The sequence below is a fragment of the Trachinotus anak genome, unplaced genomic scaffold (assembly GCF_046630095.1).
Source record: "Trachinotus anak isolate AG129_WGS33_773 ecotype Australia unplaced genomic scaffold, CSIRO_AGI_Tana_v1 ptg000010l, whole genome shotgun sequence".
In the NCBI taxonomy this organism is placed as follows: domain Eukaryota; kingdom Metazoa; phylum Chordata; class Actinopteri; order Carangiformes; family Carangidae; genus Trachinotus; species Trachinotus anak.
This window is the reverse complement of record NW_027273861.1, coordinates 29,736,056-29,753,517: the sequence shown is the minus strand read 5'-3', so window position 1 is coordinate 29,753,517 and position 17,462 is coordinate 29,736,056. Positions and strand designations below refer to the sequence as shown.

The window sequence follows — 17,462 nt, the reverse complement described above, 5'->3', positions numbered from 1 at the left end:
GTTAATGAATCATTAAATCACAGTCTGGACCTTGTCAATCAGCAGAAAATAAATGGTTAATGGATGGAGGAATTAACCAATTAAAAAATAACTATATATATATATATATATATATATATATATACACTTTATATTTAAAGGTCCACATATGAATTTTAAATTACACCTGAGGTGTGGAACAGTTGTCCTGGATACTTAACATAATATAAAAGTCCTGTAATACAGTGTTTTCTGTTTTAGATGCTGCATTTTCTGTTATTAACTATATATTTAGTATTTTGTATTTGTATTTTTCTCTCAGTGCTACAATTAAAGTTTTGTCCCTTTACCTTTTCTTTTTCTATTTTGTGGTCTGTTTTATTTCATTTTTTAACTCTTTCACATCACAAATTAAAACTTGAAATATAATACTCTGTAACACAAAACCAGGATGACAAAGTGCTTCATATTTTCAAAAAAGACAATAAAAGCATTTAAATACACCTTTTTAAGAAACACAAGCAGAAAATGTCAGAATAAGAGTAAATCTGAGCAGCATCAGTAACAGGTTCAGAGATCTGTTGTATCTGTTTATACTTTTGTCTTGTTTATACATTTTCTGTGAGATAAGACCTTTTTTAAACCCTTATTTAAGCCTGTATTACTTTCACCTCTGCAGCTTTAAAGCACTGAAGACTCTACGGCTGCGTGTTGATGTGTGTTAGTGCTGCAGTTCCACAGATGTTCACTAGATGTTGCTCCAAGAAAAGAGACAGAGGCCCTGGACAGTGGCAGGAGAATATAAATTTAGCCCATAGTGACATAGAGAACTTTGATGTTTTATTATATGATAAAAGGTTGGTGTCCTGGATCATTAACCTGCAGGAAGCAGCTGTTAGAAGATGGTGAACTGTGGCCATGAAGGATGAACATGGTCAGACTGAGACCTTCAGACCAGGACCAACAGGGTCCAGAAAACACCCCCACACCATCAGACCATCAGACCACCATCTGACCCTACACCTGCTGCCTCAGCAGAAATCAGATCCATCAGACCAGGCTACGTTTTTCCAGTCCTCATTCTGATGTTTGACATGAACATTAACTGAAGCTCCTCACCTGGATCTGCAGGATTTTATACACTGCACTGCAAAGTGCTCAGTGAATCAATATTAATGCACAGCTGCAGTCATTAAAAACGTAACCATAACCATTAATGTGACTTTACGAGGTCAGTCGCTTCTACTGCGGTCGGCTGGATTCAATCTGTGAGTTTCTGTGTGCAAGAAAAACTCCTTTTTGAGGCTGTAAGTCACTGACTACTGTTCCACAACAACACACACCTCTAACTCAACATGACAAAAAGATGCTAAGAGATCCCGTCTGATTGAAAGAGTTGATCAGAAATCAACCGATCAAACGACTGCTGAGCTCCCTCTCCTAATGTGATTGATCACATTACAGCCGAGCTAAACTCTGGGACGGATCGAGGAGCCTGCACAGGTCCAGGTCGTGACATGAGGATTAACAGTATCAGAGCTCGCTCTAAACTGTGTCAATAAACAATCAAATTTAGGTGCATCAGTCCTAATCCAATCACTGCTGTTAGAGTCTGGCGTCACGCCTGGATCAGGTCTGGTAGCTCAGGATGTGGGTCTGAGGGACAGGAAGCAGCCGTGACATAATGATTAACCTGGAGGTCAACACAAACTGATGCAAAGTCACACAGGAAATGCTGGATTTCAAGTTGCAGGACTCGGCAGAGATAAGTGTTAGGGTCAGGAGACACTGAGACCAGGTGTCAGCTGCAGGTGAACTGACTCTCTCTGCTGTTTTTCCTCCTTTTAGCCACAACTAGAGGTCATATTAAAGACGACTGATGGAGACCAATGAAGACTCCATCAGTTAAACATAGATTTTTACAGTGTAACAGAGGATCTGATCCTCTCCTCTGATTGGCTGACTGTTTTCTGAGTGATCCAATAAAAATATAGCAGATTTCTGGTAAACACTCAGAGAAACCAAAACCTGCAAGGTTGGATGGTGGGTCCAGGTGGGCGGGGCTTGGGGCGGGGCTGAGAGCAGTGACTGCTTTGTTGTGACATCACAAAGTTCCAGAAGTCCTGACGGCTGGTTTTAAGGCTCAGTTTCTGAATACAGGCTGTGTGCATTTCTCTGTGGACTGAGGCTTTGATACTTTCACAGTATTAATATAGAACCTAGACCTGCTTTATAATCACAAACACATGGACATCTACCTTTAGACTGGATGGAGCTTTAAAAACCTTTAGACTGGATGGAGCTTTAAATCAATGAATCCATAACTGAATTTTAAAATTGAGGGTTTTAAATTTTCTTTTTACTGTTAAATCACATTTTTTATCTCATTGTGAATTTGTCTCCTGCTCCTGCTGAACTGAAGATGAGAAAACTAAACATTAAATGAAATCCAAGCCACAGAACAGCAACAGGAGCTCAGCTTTGCTCTGATCTGACCAATCAGAAGGACAGATGTTGGACTAGAGGACGGTGACATAAACTCCTCAACAATCACATGGTTGACGTTGACGAGCGTCAGAGCAGCAGCAGATCGCCTGCTGAGGGAGAAACAGGAAACGACAGTCTGCACCAAACACACCGAGCTGTTCTGAGGTTTTAATGACCATCATCTGTTCAGTGTCAACTAACACGATAAAAACATGACACAAAAATAAATACAAAAGTCACAATATGAAAACACAACAGTGAAAATCTCATGAGGATAATATCATCAGTAATGGTACATGATGTTTTCCAGTGTTTTTATTTGATCTGACTGTAGAAATCAACATGAAGATAAAGGAGGAGTTTTATCAAACACAACCTGACAGCAGCTGGAAAAGCCTCGGTATAAACTCGGTGGCCACTTTATTAGGAACTCCTGAATCTAATGACATTTGTCACAGCTGTTCTCCACAAATACAAGGTTCAGCGTTTCTGATGACATTGTGGGAGATGTGCTGAGGTCAGTAAAAGGAGGTGATGCACTGGGCTTCTGGTACTGTCCATACAAGAGGTGGTCAGAACATTAGAAACACCTCTGAGCGGGCCTACCAGGGAGGGGCCCAGGGCCCCCTCAGAAAGACTGCAGTGACTCATTATCACCTCTTGAGGAACAAAATGATATTAAGACACAGTACTGGTCAGAGCTAGCTGGTTAGCATGCTAACTGCGACACAAAACACAGACGTCATAACGATTATTTCTTAAAATTAAACTTCAGTTCATTTTGAATGTTTCAAACTAAAATATTTACGTACTGTCCCTTTAAATCATATACATAAATTAACACCATAATGAAAGTGTCAACAAAAACTCAACATTAAAGGCATCATAAAAGTCAACTTCATGGCAGAGCAGCTGGATGCATTAGACTGTGGAGGTGTACCTAATAAAGTGGACACTCAGTGTATATAAGACAAAGTGACAAACAAAACTAAAGAAACAAATTTCTTCCAAATATATTAATTTATGTACATTTGTTAACTTTTATGTATATTTGTAATCAGTCTGTCTCACTGAGTGCTGCACCTGTAACCACAGTGATGTCACAGTTCACCTGTACATCAGTGCAGCAAGGTGGGGAGTTCTGGGCAGTTTCTGACCACTAACAGCAGTGGTCTATTATTAGTGGTCAGCTACGGAGAAGTATATTTAAGAGTGGGTCCCTGCTGTGTCAGCAGTTTGTGCCCATGACACAGTCCCTTCAGGAACACACCGAGAATAATCTGCTACAATCTAAAAAGGAATGTAAACGATTTATAATATTTTAAATATCATTAATGTTTTATGAGGAAGTGCATTTACCTTGTTTGTATTTTTTGTTAAGCCTCAGGGACACACAAAGAAACTGTTGGTTTACAAGTGCAGTCCACAGCAAGGTGGGTTGAAAACACATCACAGACAGCTCAGCTTTTTCATCTGGGGAGAATAAATACTTTCGTCCAGCTGCTCCAGATGTTTCTGCACAGCTGGACTCAGTGTCTCTGCTGGAATTAAAGGAACAGTTGTGAGTCAGATGTTCAGACTGACCTCACTCTCAGGTGTGTTCTGTTCACCTGCTGCTGCAGCTTCTCATTCACTGAAGAAGCACATTTTCCAAAATGCTCAACTGTTCCTTCAAAGTTTTCCTTTGGTATTGCTGTGTGAGTCAGTGACTTCCTGTCCGTCACCACTTGATAAAGATGAGAACGGCAAGCGCCGCGTATCCGAGGATGAGGAAGAGCACTTTGAGGAGCCGGTCCTGTTTGTCGTCCAGCTCTCGGGACAGGATCTCAAAGAAAGTGACGAACAGGAAAGTGCCGGCGGCGAGTCCCTGCAGCACCACCGACACCACGCCACCCGCCAGAGTCTGAGCCGACTCGATGCCCATTCCCACCAACATGCCCAGCGGGATCATCAGGCTGACCGTGACCCCCAGCTTGGCAGCATCCTTCATGCCGAGTGACGCTTTGGCCACGCTCACCCCGAGGGCAACGGCAGCCAGCGTCTCGTGCACGGCCACGCCCAGGAAGAGGCCACCCAGCTTGGCTCCGTCCTCCTGCAGACCGAGCGCCAAGCCCTCGAACACAGAGTGAGCTGAGAGAGCCAGGACCAGGCTGGCCAGCCGCAGAGGCCCCGCCCCCGCCAACTCAGCTGGGCTGAAATGTCCATGCTGGTGTCCGTGGGAGTGGTGACCACCGCTTCCCGGCGAGCCCCGCGCCTCGGAGATGAAGGGTGTGTCGTACTCAGAGTCGCTGCCGGCCTCGGAGCCGCCGGCGTTGAAGGTCTCCAGGTTGATGAAGGATGGTTTCTCCTTCCTGAAGGTGAGGACGGCCTGCTCCACGAACACGGTGAGGAAGAAACCAAGCATCATCATCGTCTCGGCCAGAGGATAATCACTGCTGATCTGCAGCTGCCTGAACACGTCGCCCACCTGCAGAGAGAAAACACAGACTGAGGATCAGCCACACTCATTATTCTCCTCATCATCAATCTGATGATTATTGTCCCTCTGTCCTTCCAGGGTCCAGTTCTGTTCAGAGGTGTTTCTGTGATTTAGTCCACACTCACTGAAACACCTCTCTGTGTAACACAACATCTCCTGGGCTGGATGCAGCCTCTACAGGTACATACTGATGCAGGACTACAGTCACTATGTGCACAACGCTACCACATGAGTAACACAGTGACATATTAAAGTGCAGCTGCAGTGTCTTTTCCTCGCTGGCGATAACGGTTACCTTGTCTCTGACGGCGGGCAGCAGAGCGTTGAAGCACGTTGCGAGGAACACGCCTCCTCCAAACGAGTTACAGAGAGACAGAGCTTTCCTGTACCTGTGCGCCTTGTCGTAGTCCACCAGCAGGAGGCGTACTGGGACCAATACACCAGCCAGCATGAGGCCGAACAATCCCAGCAGGCCGAGCAGCTTTGCCACCAGGATCTGCATCCTGAAGCAGCAAACACTCTGCAGACGCTAAGGCGAAGACACCATCCTCACACACACCTCCACGCTGCTGCGTCCACAGCTGCTTCTGCTGCAGGACACAGACAGATGCTGTGAGACGACTGACACGTCAGACAACAGGGAAGTGCAGATCAAGCCAGAACCAACAGAAATGAAGCAGACGAAACCAGTCCACCTGGATTCTTCACCTGAGGATCTGCACAGCGACACTGTAAGAGGAAGAAAATAACAGTGTAAAAAGAATCAGGGTCCATCATAGTGATTCAAAAGACAGTGGGGTTAACAGTAAGAGCTCAGTTTTGAACCTCTGCACTGCAAAATGTATCTGCAGCATTAACTGTTTAAAAATATTGAAGGTCTGCGTTCAGTTCCTGGTTTGGTTAGTTTTTATTACTTTTACTTGTTGTGTGATCATATTTTTCATGATCTAATTGAGGTAATTTTTCTGACTTTAAACTATAATTCATTTAAGAACAATTGTGTTTTTTTATATGACAAGTAACATGTAGATAAACATGTCATGAGACATGATAAATATAGTTAAGTGAAAAGTACGAAATACTTTTACTGTGAAATGTGGCATGAAAAGAAAATTCTCCTTAGTAGCGCTGCAACTAAATGTTTGACAAATTAAATAACTAATTTAATAAATATACCTAATAAATAAAACGCTGCCCTCTCACTGTTTGAACCATTTAAACATCAAACATTAAAAACTACAAACCAGCTGTTGGTTTGACTGTTTCTGTTCGTTTTTAATATTAAGTTCACGTCATCGCTGCAGGAACCAACAACCGCTTCCTGTTAGGAATTTCAAAATAAAACATTATCAGCTTCCAACCAATTACAATATTAACTTTTTGACTCCCTTTAGCAACATTTCTTCGCTTAAGATAATATATTCATTTAACAGACATACTTTCTAGATTTCAGAAATGATTTATAAAAGAATAAAAAAATAAATAGTTCATGTTAAAGAGAAAATTCGCCCCTTTTCCGCCCCTGTTTCTGGCTAACATCGGCTAACTTGACAGCTAACCGTCGTTAGCTTCACTGCAGCTAAATCTGATGCTAACACCGGAACATTCCGGTCATACAGGAAAGCAGCTGCTCACATCTGTGTTAATCAGACTAAACAACGACCTCAGCTCAACATAACAACATTAAATCACAAACATGAGTCAGGGATAAGATGTACCTGTCCGAGCCTCCGTCCTCGCCTCGGCAGGTGTACGAAGATACTTCCTCATTGACATGACGCAGTCCCTGGGCTCTGATTGGTGGGTTTCCTAATGACGTAGCAGTGACGGTACTTGTAGGCGCCGGTGAGTGTGGTTTTTATCGTCTGGAGAAAGACAGGATCAGATATAAACACTAGACTCTTCTGGGTTGATGCAGCCAATTGTGTAAAAAAGAAACTAAAGTGAATATTGAAATAGTGTTTGATGTAAAGCTATATTTTTCTCTTTTGTTGGTTTGAAAACAACATGTTGTATATAAAAGAACTTTTTATTATTTATTTACAATGGAAAATTCCACATTCATAATACAATATGCTGCATATGACAAACTCTGGCTTTTTTTTGCTTGGTTTATTGTATATATGTGTTTGCACCTTTGTATATGAACTTGTGAACAATAAAGAAACTGAAAAAATATTTGGATGTTTACAAAAACATATTTGCACCTTTATTCAGATTTTTGACCGTTTCTCTAAAGAAGCATCACTGTAGCTTTAAGGAAACACTTAATACTTTTTTGAGTATTATATTCACACTAGGAAACTCTCAAACCAAAAACAAACTAAAGTGCAATTAAAGACATTTTTAGTAAATACCTGGACACTCTGAAACTCAGACCAAGCCCATAAAAACTACATCTGTGTGAATGTATAGGCTTCACCCCACTTACTTTCTTAAATGTCTGAACCCGACTCTTTACAAAGTAAAAAAAAAGCCTGAGTAGTTTTGCTGCCCTAATGAAGCCAAAGAAGTTTAATTAATTTCTGCCTCCAGGTATGTGGATGTAGATTTACCACATTTATTTATTCATGATATCAGTGTGACCCAACAATGACACTGAATTGTTTCTTGTTATGACGAGACAAAGTTATTAAGTTTCTGACCCTCATGTCTTTTCTCGAGAGTTTAACTAATTTCTTTGTCCATTATAAAATAAAGCAACACATTTTTAAAATATCAGTTTTTATTTTATTAATTTAAATTCCTTATATGTTCACATATCCTATTTGGAGGAAACCAGGCATGATGCTTAGAGCTGGTTGATCTGGAAGTTTCTCCATCTCCACACAGGATCTCTGCAGCTCAGCCAGAGTCACCATCAGGGTTCTGGTCTCCTTCTCCCTGATGTCTCAGTTAGTCCAGGTCCAGGTCTGGAAGAGTTCTGGCTGTTCTTGACTTCTTCATGTCAGAATGATGGAGACCACTGAGCTCTTGAACCTTCACTGAGCCTCCACACAATCCTGTCTCTGAGCTCTGCAGCAGCTCCTTCCTCCTTATAGAGACAGGTGTGTGTCCAGTCAGCTGATTGGCCACAGGTGGCCTCCAGTCCAGGTGTAGAAACATCTCAGAGATGATCCAGAGGAAGCTGAGCTAAACGTCAGGTGTCACAGTAAAGTGTCTGAATACTTATGTCAATGTGATAATTCAGTTTTTAATTTTTAATACATTTCCAAGCATTTCTGAAATTCCCTCATTATTATTAAACATATACATTGAATTGAAATAGTTGATCTTCCCGCTCTCCTCCCTGTGTGAATTTTAAGCTGCTGCCCAGGAAAACAAACCACCAGACATTTGATTGACAGGAGTGAAAACTCATCAAACAGGAGGTGTAAAATGTTGAGATGCTCTTTTTAATTTCCAAACTGTTTAAACAGCCCTGTGCCTCCTCACAGCTCCAGGTCCCCTGCCACACACAGGATTAGTTCACCTACACTAAATTAACCCTGATATTCTCTCTCTCTCTCTCACTCACACACACACACACACACACACACACACACACACACACACACACACACACACACAAAATAAAGAAGGTACTGGACCAAACATTGCATTTAAAGTTATACTGTGTAGTTTTTAGAGGAAAAAAAGACATTTCAAGCTTCTGTTGAACTCTGCTGACCTGCTTCACTACAGTTGTTTCACATCTGGGACCCATGATGCTATCAGAGCACGATTTATTAGAATGAATCTGTTTGATATCAAAGTGTTACGTCAAAATGTTCTTCCTAAAAACTACACAGCGCCGCAGGAAGTGGGTGTAGTTTTTGGTGACATGGCTCCTGAATGAAACGGGAGGCCTCTCTCTCTCTCTCATGCAGGAATTATTCAGTGATGGAAAAAACAAAAACTTCCTTTTAGTCCTTCGAGTTATAATGTTCCAAATCGGAAAGAAAAAAAAGGACAGACGGTCTGTTCGTCTCCTCCACACACACCTGCACAACCTGCAACAGAGAGAGGAAATACAGAGATCACCCCCCGCCAAAATAAAACAGAGACGGAGGAGAAAGGTCAAATTAAACAATAACAGTCTGCATAAAAATGTGGTAACAAACTGGGTCATCTGAAGGATGTCTCTTTCTGGGCAAGTTATTTATCAGGAAACAGGTTTATTTTTCACAGGTTCACAAATGTGTTTTAACCATGTAACTTTATTGTTCTATAAATTATATATAAATATATTTTTCAATCTTTTTACTGCTGTAAACTACATTTCCATGTGGGACAGTGAAGACAGGCTCAGTCGTCTCTATTCTGTTACCAGTGACTGAAACTGAGCATGTCCTGTGGGGCCTGACGGTGGGAGTCGGTGTTTACCGTATCTGATGTCACGGCTGCTCCTCGTTTCCGGCGCTGGGTGTTCGGTTGCGGATTTGACTCCTCAGCTGTTCGATGAGTTCGGGGTTCTGCTGCTGCATCTGCTGAGCGAACTGCTGACCTCTGCGACACCAACAGAGAAACACCTGTGAACATCGACCCACCAACCAACAGTCTGTCTCCCAGCTCCCCCCGCCCCGACCTGACGCCTGCTGCCACAAACATCCATCATCATCATTTTTACACATCAGGTACGTACGCCTGGATCAGTCCTGATAAATCTCCGGCTCCTGCAGCTCCGGGGGCCGCAGCTCCAGGGGCCGGGGCCGCACCTCCTGCTCCTGCTCCTGCTGCTGCTCCTCCTCCACCTCCTCCTCCACCCATCCCACCGTATGCCCCGGACATCATCCCTGACATCCTAGAGGAGAACGAGCAGACAGGAAGTCAACTTTAACAAACCTCAGAGGAAGAAAACAACGACTGAAGGAGCGAGTAAACGACTTACAGCTGCTGAACCTGAGGGTTGCTCATCAGAGACGACGCCTGCAGAGACACGGACGCACAAAGATTCATTTGAAAACGTGTCTCACACAAGAAAACGCAGAAATAAAAATCTAATGTGCAAACACTGGTGGAGCTGCTCACACCTACGTCACATCAACCAGAACAACAACAACACAACATGATGTGAGTCTGTCAGCTGGTCACTGTCTCAGATAGCGGCGCAGAGAGAAACGAGTCTGAGGTCTCACCATGTTCATGAAGCCGGGGTTACTGAGCAACCCAGCCAGGTCGACTCCGCCCATCCCTGCTGTCTGAGAGAGGAGACAGAAATAAACACAAGCCCGTCACAGTCTCTGCTCAGAAAACCGTCTGTCGTCTGTTCTTACTGGACTGGACGTCTCCATCTTCTCCTCGGCAATCTTCAGGTTGGTTTTGTAGGTGTCGTTGTCGGGGTCGAGCTCCAGAGCTTTTTTATAGTAACTTGCTGCTTCTGTGTGTTTGTTGAGGCTGGCCAGAGCCAAACTGAAACACAACGACAACACAACAGGAAACACAATCAGGGACAACTGCAACTCACATCTTTACAAATTCAAATCCACCAATCATTGGTTGAAAACGCACCACGCCTCCAGCTTCTTCAAAGTTATCCCAGGTTTCATTTTTCATCATTTTCTAATGCTCAGAGTTTTATAGCTTCCACCAATCACGCCAGTGTAAACAAATCATGTGCCTGGAGTTGTATTTAATCCTTCATCATATAAAGAAACAGAAAACTTTCTGAACCTGCTCTACAGGCTGAATGTTACTGGGAGGTGGGGGAGGGGCAAAGTCAGCCAGAGGCAGAGGGAGAACAAGAAGCAAACAGTTTGATTCTGTCTCTATTTTACCTTTTTATGTAACTTTGCAGTATTTAGGAACTGTCACACAGGGCCGGTCATGCAGCTCTGTGTCTTATTGTGTGTGTGTGTATGTATACACACACTCACCGGCCACTTTATTACGTACACTCGTTCAATAGCTTGTTAATGCAAATTATATAATCAGCCAATCACATGGCAGCAACTCAATACATTTCGGCAGGTAGACATGGTCCAGACGACCTGCTGAAGTTCACACCGAGCATCAGAACGGGAACAAAGGTCATTTAAGTAACTTTGAACGTGGCGTGGTTGTTGGCTGGTCTGATGAGCCTTGATTTCTGATGGTAGGGTCAGAGGTCAACAACATAAAAGCATGGATCCATCCTGTCTTGTATCAGCGGTTCAGGCTGGTGGTGGTGGTGTGATGGTGTGGGGGATATTTTCTTGGCACACTTTGGGCCCCTTAGTACCAACTGAGCATTGTTTAAATACCACAGTCTACCTGAGTATGTTGCTGACCATGTCCATCCCTTTATGACCACAGTGAACCATCTTCTGATGCTGCTTCCAGCAGGATATCGCTCCATGTCACAGAGCTCAGATCATTTCAAACTGGTTTCTTGAACATGACAATGAGTTCACTGTCCTCAGATGACCTCCACAGTCACCTGGTCTCAGTCCAGTAGAGCAGCTTTGGGATGTGGTGGAACGAGAGATTCATATATCATGGAGCCAACAGATCTGCAGCAGCTGTGTGATGTCATCATGTCAATAGGGACCAAAATCTCTGAGGAACGTTTCCAGCACCTTGTTGGATCTATGCCACGGAGAATTCAGGCAGTTCTGAGGGCGAAAGGGTCCAACCCAGTACAGGCAGGGTGTAGCTGATAAAGTGGCTGGTGAGTCGGGGCGGTGTTTAGCTCAGTGGGTAGAGCACCTGCCCCATGTGTTGAGGAGTCCTCACTGCAGGCGGCCCTGGTTCCTGCGTGTCATTCCCCCTCTCTCTGCCTCCCTATTTCCTGTCTCTCTCAACTGCCCTATCAATAAAGTGGTGTGTGTGTGTGTGTGTGTGTGTGTGTGTGTGTGTGTGTGTGTATATATATACACACTTGCTACATAGTAAGGACCAAAAAAAGTATTTTACATTTTGGCCGGTCCTCACTTTTTGAGACACCTTCAAATCACATGTTGAGGGTTCAGACTTGGTTTTAGAGTTATGGTTAGAATTAGGTTTAGGTTAAGGTCAGGGTCAGGGTCAGGGTTAGGCTCTCAGGTGTGATGGTTAAGGTTAGGGTAAGGGGCTAGGGAATGCATTATGTCAATGAGTGTCCTCACAAAGATAGAAGTACAAGTGTGAGTGTGTGTGTGTGTGTGTGTGTGTGTGTGTGTGTGTGTGTGTGTGTGAGTGAGTGAGTGAATATTGTATAGTAACAGTGAAAAAGAAAAAAGCCACCTGTGGCCACTCCTGATTTTTGCTGTAAACACATTGATGTTTATCTCTATTACACCATCAGATATTCACATTTACAACCTGTGATTACAACTAAAACCTTCTGAGTGCTTCACTGTTTGTGTTTTTATAGTAAAAAAAAAAAAAAAAATCTGATGATCTGATATTTTTTTTATGTTTTGGGTCCAATATATTGATGCAGTAAAAAATAATTGTCAAGTCATATCAGTGATAAATGTGGTGTGTTAAACATTTTTTAACATGGTGTATTAAGGGAAAATGAAAGGTCTTCACAAACAGCCGAAACATCCCAAGACTAAGACGCAGTGACAGCTGCTGGAGGACAGAGGTCGTGATTCACCTGACCACAGAAGAAGTTAAGCTACGGAAGCCCAGATATGTTGAAACCACAAAAACCTGTGAATCTGTGAGTTTTCTTTTTCGTGTCTTGGTTTCTGCTGAACATCGAACTCTCTCTCTCTACTCGTTTACAGTGACAGATCAGCTGGTGTCCTACCCCATCCTGCCGTAGGCTTTGCTGTAGTTTGGGTCGATGCTGATGGCCTGTTCACAGTCCTGCACTGCTCCAGCATAGTTTCCCAGTTTACTGTAGGCTGCAGCCCTGCACAGGAAAAAAACACATCAGAATTAATGCTCAACTATTTTCAATAGATTCAATATTCAATTTTCTTCTGTTTTCAGTAGATTCATTTCTTGTTGGTCCCAGTTTCTCAGATGTTTGGCTTTTCTCTGTTTCTCTCCCACTGAACTGAATCTCTGCATTAAAAAAAATGTTTAAAGACGTCGTCTGTGAGAAAACAGGCATTTCTCACATTTTATAGAGAAAACTATTCATCAGTTAATCAAGAAAATAATAAAATAGAAAATCATGTTTCAGCCCTACATACAACACAGCCCAGCTCCAGCTGACATCAGCATGTGATGTGTGTTTTACCTGTGAATGCAGGTTTAAATCCATCAGGATACTTTACAATCTGAATGTGACTGGATTAACAAAACAAGGTGGAGGAACTTGTTCATTTTTGATATTTGACTGTTCAAGTTTTAAGCATCTGAACTTGACCTGAGCCTCTCACACTGAAGGGGCCCTGTCACCACACTCACCTGTTGCAGTAGTACACAGCGTTCTGAGGGTTGAGGGCAATGGCCTTTGAGTAAAACTCAACAGCAGCTGCAAAGTTCTCCACCTTCATTTGGTCATTACCTGAAGTCCAGACAAAACAAAAACTTATGACTGGAGAATAAAACTTAGAGAAGAAGAAACCACGGCCTCTGTAAAAACACAGATCAGCTGTGAGGAAGCTGCGGACCTCCTCCTTCCTACCGTCAGTTTTCAGTCTCTCGGCCTCGGCTCTCTGTTCCTCACTGACGGAGTCTGGGGTGGAGTTGTTGTTGACCTGCGACTGAGCTGGATGCTGCCACAGACACAAACACTGAGTCAGACACATCCCGGAGAATGAGCAACAACAGCATGACAGCATCACTGCATCAGACCACCATGACAGTCCTCGTGTCTTCTGACACAAAAGGAACTCCACCTATTTTACATGTCAAAGTCAACTCAGCTGTTCATATAACATCTGTGTCACCGACACATAGACCAGATAACAGGCTCGTTCTGAGGCTACCTTGGCTGTGGCTGAGGCAAAGATCTCTGGTAACGTCATGGGGACGGCGAGGCTCTGGTCATCGGTCGACACATCAAACGCCGTCTCCAAACACTGAACAGCAACTGCAGAACAACGAGATCATTTTAACAGGGAGGTAACACACAGACGAAGACAGCTGAGAGGACATGGATAAACATCGACCTGTTCTCCAGGAGGGTTCACATTTATGGGGATAAACTTAAGTAGAGAAAAGATGATTGAGGCTGAAGTCCAACCATCTTCACTGTTGATGTCACTGCAGGAATTTAACGACCTGTGACCTGGTTCCTCCTGGTGCTTTACCTGTTAAGAACCTGTTCAGGACAAGTTTCCAATGTATCTACACTTCATTAACAAGAAGACACCACTAACAAAACAACTTAATCTCCCTGTATTAAAATACTGGTGATCCTGCAGAGATACACTCAGATACACACAGATCGTAAGTGTTGCTGTGTTTGTAGTGGTCGTCGTTGTGCACAGTTGCTGCCAAGCTGCTGAAAGTAGCTGAAACCTGGGTTTAGCATCACCCCCGGATCAGAGCCCACACAAAGCTTCAAGGGCTTGTCCACAAAGCAGAACCCACAACAATGGGTATGCTTATGATCAGTTCTGCCATGGAAAATGTCTCTGTCACAGGACAAGACTGTCCTACCAAGCTCTGGTTCCTGTTGTATGAGGACTCACCCTCCAGACTCTCCTGGGCGCCTGAGGACAGATTCCCTGACTGGAGCTGATCGTGGAGGAACTGGATGATGGAGAAGGCGAGGCGCTTGTTGTCTGTCATGGTGATGGAGGCTCAGACCTCTGTGTTCAGTGAGGGAGGGAGACCCTGCAAATAACAGCAACAAGAAGGACAGGTTGTTATTTTGCAAGATGGTAGCATGATAAAGGGCATACAGCTGACAAACACAGTGCGACTCATGTCAGAATTATTGTGTATACAAGAAATTTGAGTCCAGTTTCCAGTGGTTCTCAGTACATGTACAAACTGTACCAATAACAGTGCTCAGATACACAGACAGACGTGGGGACACAGCAAGAACAAGGACAACAGAGCTAAATAAAGCAAAGACAAATAACCATAAACACATGACTGTTATGTAAAATCTAGTGAGTGAAAAATGTAATATAAACCAGATACAGACTGTATCACTGTGATGCCATTTCACACAGTTTCACAGAGAGTCTCACTGCTGTTCCTCTCGGTTTAACCAGGTCCTGTTAGCATTAGCCTGGAGAATATTCTGGCAGCTCAGACTCACTGGACTGTCTCAGTACCGCTGTCAGCTGCCGGCTAACACTCGCTAGCTTCGGTCATGAATCATGGGGAAACTAGCTGCTGACAATGAGTGGACAACTCACTACCCGTGGGTCCAAGTGACATTAGAAACCGCCGCTGCTCCCCGTTAAGAGGGGTCACTTTGGACTCTTAACTCATTTACTATGGACAAAGGTTCCCTTTAGCTTAGCCTGCTAGCATAGCAACAAAATAGCGAACGCACGGCGCACGCTCCATTTGCGCTTGTGCTCCGTCAGTGGCGAAATAAAGTTTGACGGAACTCCGCTGACATCGGTGACGGAGAGTCAGTGCAGCGGGGACATTTAGCAGAAATGGCGACATGCGGACTCTTGTAAGGAAATTCGGCAGATAGTTGACTCATCGGGTGGGAACACTTTCTTATTTAAGCCAGTCACGACCAACCGCCACTAAAAGCTGCAATTGTATAAATATAAGTGTTAGTTGGAATATGTAACTTATGCCGAATTAAAGATTGATTATTAACGGGTTATTACACGTCCTGACTTTTGTTGTCACAGACGCACAGCGCTACTCAGAATCAAAACCGTGTTCTCTATCCAGACTTTTAAAAGGAGCTCGGCGTGACGTGCTCTGCAAGCAACAGCGGCATGATGCTAACGGCTAGCTACCTTATGACTTTCCGTTGACTCTAACGATGCTGCTGTATACAAGAAACTATCAGGCTGCCAGATCTAACGCTGAAACACGGTAACGCGTTTGTCCTACCAGCTGTCTTTCCGGTGTGGATTATACCGGTAACGGAGAGTTGACGTTAGCTCCGCTGCTTCGAGTGGTCGTAGCCGTCAGCTAGCCAATTAGCTTGTCGCGGAGTTATGTCGTCATGTGAAGGCGTCGTTGTGATGCGATTGACGTCAAGCTATCGGATAAAACCGGAAAACACATTTACCCAATTATTGTAGAAGTATAACTTTGAGGTACTTGGAAACGGTTGAGTATTTCGATTTTATGCTAGTACTACTGCATTACATTGAGGGTGATCTACATTTATTTGGCGTTAGTTACTAGTTACTGCTTACTTTTCAGCTTCAGATTGAGATTTTAACATTTCTGGAAGATTTTACATTTGAAAATGTGGTAAAAAAAAAAAAAAAAAAGGGAAATACAACACATTGTTAAAGACTAATTGTCAAAGATGTCTGTGATTTCATTTAAATAACACTAATTATATAAAACTTCACAACAAAATCAAAGACCATAAATCAAGTCCAGAACAAACACTAATCCCTTGTGATCTTGACATAATAATAATAATAATTTTGTTAAGTCAACAATTTTTTATTTATTTTACTTAAATTTATAAAGTCAGTATAGCCTAATAACCAACATTATACACTTATCTTATGTTTTTGATAGTAGAATCAAATAAAAAGATGTTTGTAAAATATGTATTAAATATTTTTATCTACATATAACAACAATAAAATGAAAAATTTGTCTTCAGTTTATATAACAAAAATAGATAGATACATAGATACATAGATGGATAGATAGATATACTTTATTAATCCTGGGGGATTCACATAAATCACATAAATACACAACAAATAATGACAATACGTAACAGATATAAATAAGATTTTGAAAAGTGCAGATGTTAAAATCATCAAAATCATTAAGTCCAGAAAAAACTAAAACCAAAAAACACAAAAAACCCACAAAACAACAAGAATTGATGAGTTATAACACATAAACACATTTTAAAAAAAAAACCCAACAGGTTGTGAGCAACTTCTTTTCTTTGGTTGTGTAACTACAATTTATGAACAAAACCTAAATTTGTGTTATAATCCTTACATCAATACAACATAAATATTTAATGTTTAAATGGCTGATATCTCTTACTGATAATATGTCTGTACTTTGAAGTGAAGTGGAGTGAAAAGTGCAATGTTTTCCCCTGAAATGTGGTGGAGTAATTATAAAGTAACATAAGGTTGAAATACTTTGGCTAATTAAAGTAGAACTACCATAAGAAAAAGAATCGATGAAACCTGTGTTCGGTCTTGTTTAACTTCTGGCAACACTGTGAATCAGGAGCCTTTGTTAAATACTTTAGACTGATGTTGTGTATTATGGAAAATACAAGTCTCTTATGTTTGGTTTGGGCAGTTAATGGCAGCATAAAACTGAAAATGGCTGAGTTCTACATTATTATTGATTATAAATAAAATTGGCCAACCAGTGAATGTAATATGCAGTTGTCTACTGTATGTTTCAGAAACACAATGTTAAGGTGTTGCCACCCTGAGCGAATCCCATTCGCAGTATCAAGTAGCAGAAAGAGGAAATACTCAAATCAAGTACCTCAAACTTGTGTACTTCAGTACTACTACTGTTCTTGCTG

At 42.5% G+C, this 17,462-nt stretch overlaps 2 protein-coding genes across 4 annotated transcripts; both read right to left on the bottom strand.

Moving 5' to 3' along the window:
• Positions 1-2,620: 2,620 nt before the first annotated feature.
• LOC139626345 (zinc transporter ZIP3-like) lies at positions 2,621-6,739 on the bottom strand. Its single transcript, XM_071486662.1, has 3 exons — positions 6,664-6,739; positions 5,241-5,674; positions 2,621-4,933 (listed from the first exon to the last, which is right to left on the bottom strand). The coding sequence occupies exons 2-3, from the start codon at positions 5,445-5,447 to the stop codon at positions 4,187-4,189; spliced, it is 954 nt and encodes a 317-aa protein (XP_071342763.1). The 5' UTR covers positions 5,448-5,674; positions 6,664-6,739; the 3' UTR covers positions 2,621-4,186.
• Positions 6,740-8,121: 1,382 nt separating this feature from the next.
• On the bottom strand, positions 8,122-15,960 carry sgta (small glutamine rich tetratricopeptide repeat co-chaperone alpha). Of its 3 annotated transcripts, none has more exons than XM_071486659.1 (12): positions 15,824-15,960; positions 14,482-14,626; positions 13,774-13,877; positions 13,470-13,560; positions 13,250-13,349; positions 12,642-12,746; positions 10,201-10,336; positions 10,063-10,125; positions 9,816-9,853; positions 9,570-9,728; positions 9,311-9,433; positions 8,122-8,937 (listed from the first exon to the last, which is right to left on the bottom strand). In XM_071486659.1, the coding sequence occupies exons 2-11, from the start codon at positions 14,579-14,581 to the stop codon at positions 9,322-9,324; spliced, it is 1,008 nt and encodes a 335-aa protein (XP_071342760.1). In that variant the 5' UTR covers positions 14,582-14,626; positions 15,824-15,960; the 3' UTR covers positions 8,122-8,937; positions 9,311-9,321. The 3 variants fall into 3 exon arrangements, with proteins under 3 accessions (XP_071342760.1, XP_071342761.1, XP_071342762.1); XM_071486660.1 differs by having other exon boundaries at positions 8,320-8,937; positions 15,727-15,919; XM_071486661.1 differs by lacking the exon at positions 15,824-15,960 and adding an exon at positions 15,060-15,081 and having other exon boundaries at positions 8,320-8,937.
• Between the last annotated feature and the right edge of the window lie 1,502 nt (positions 15,961-17,462).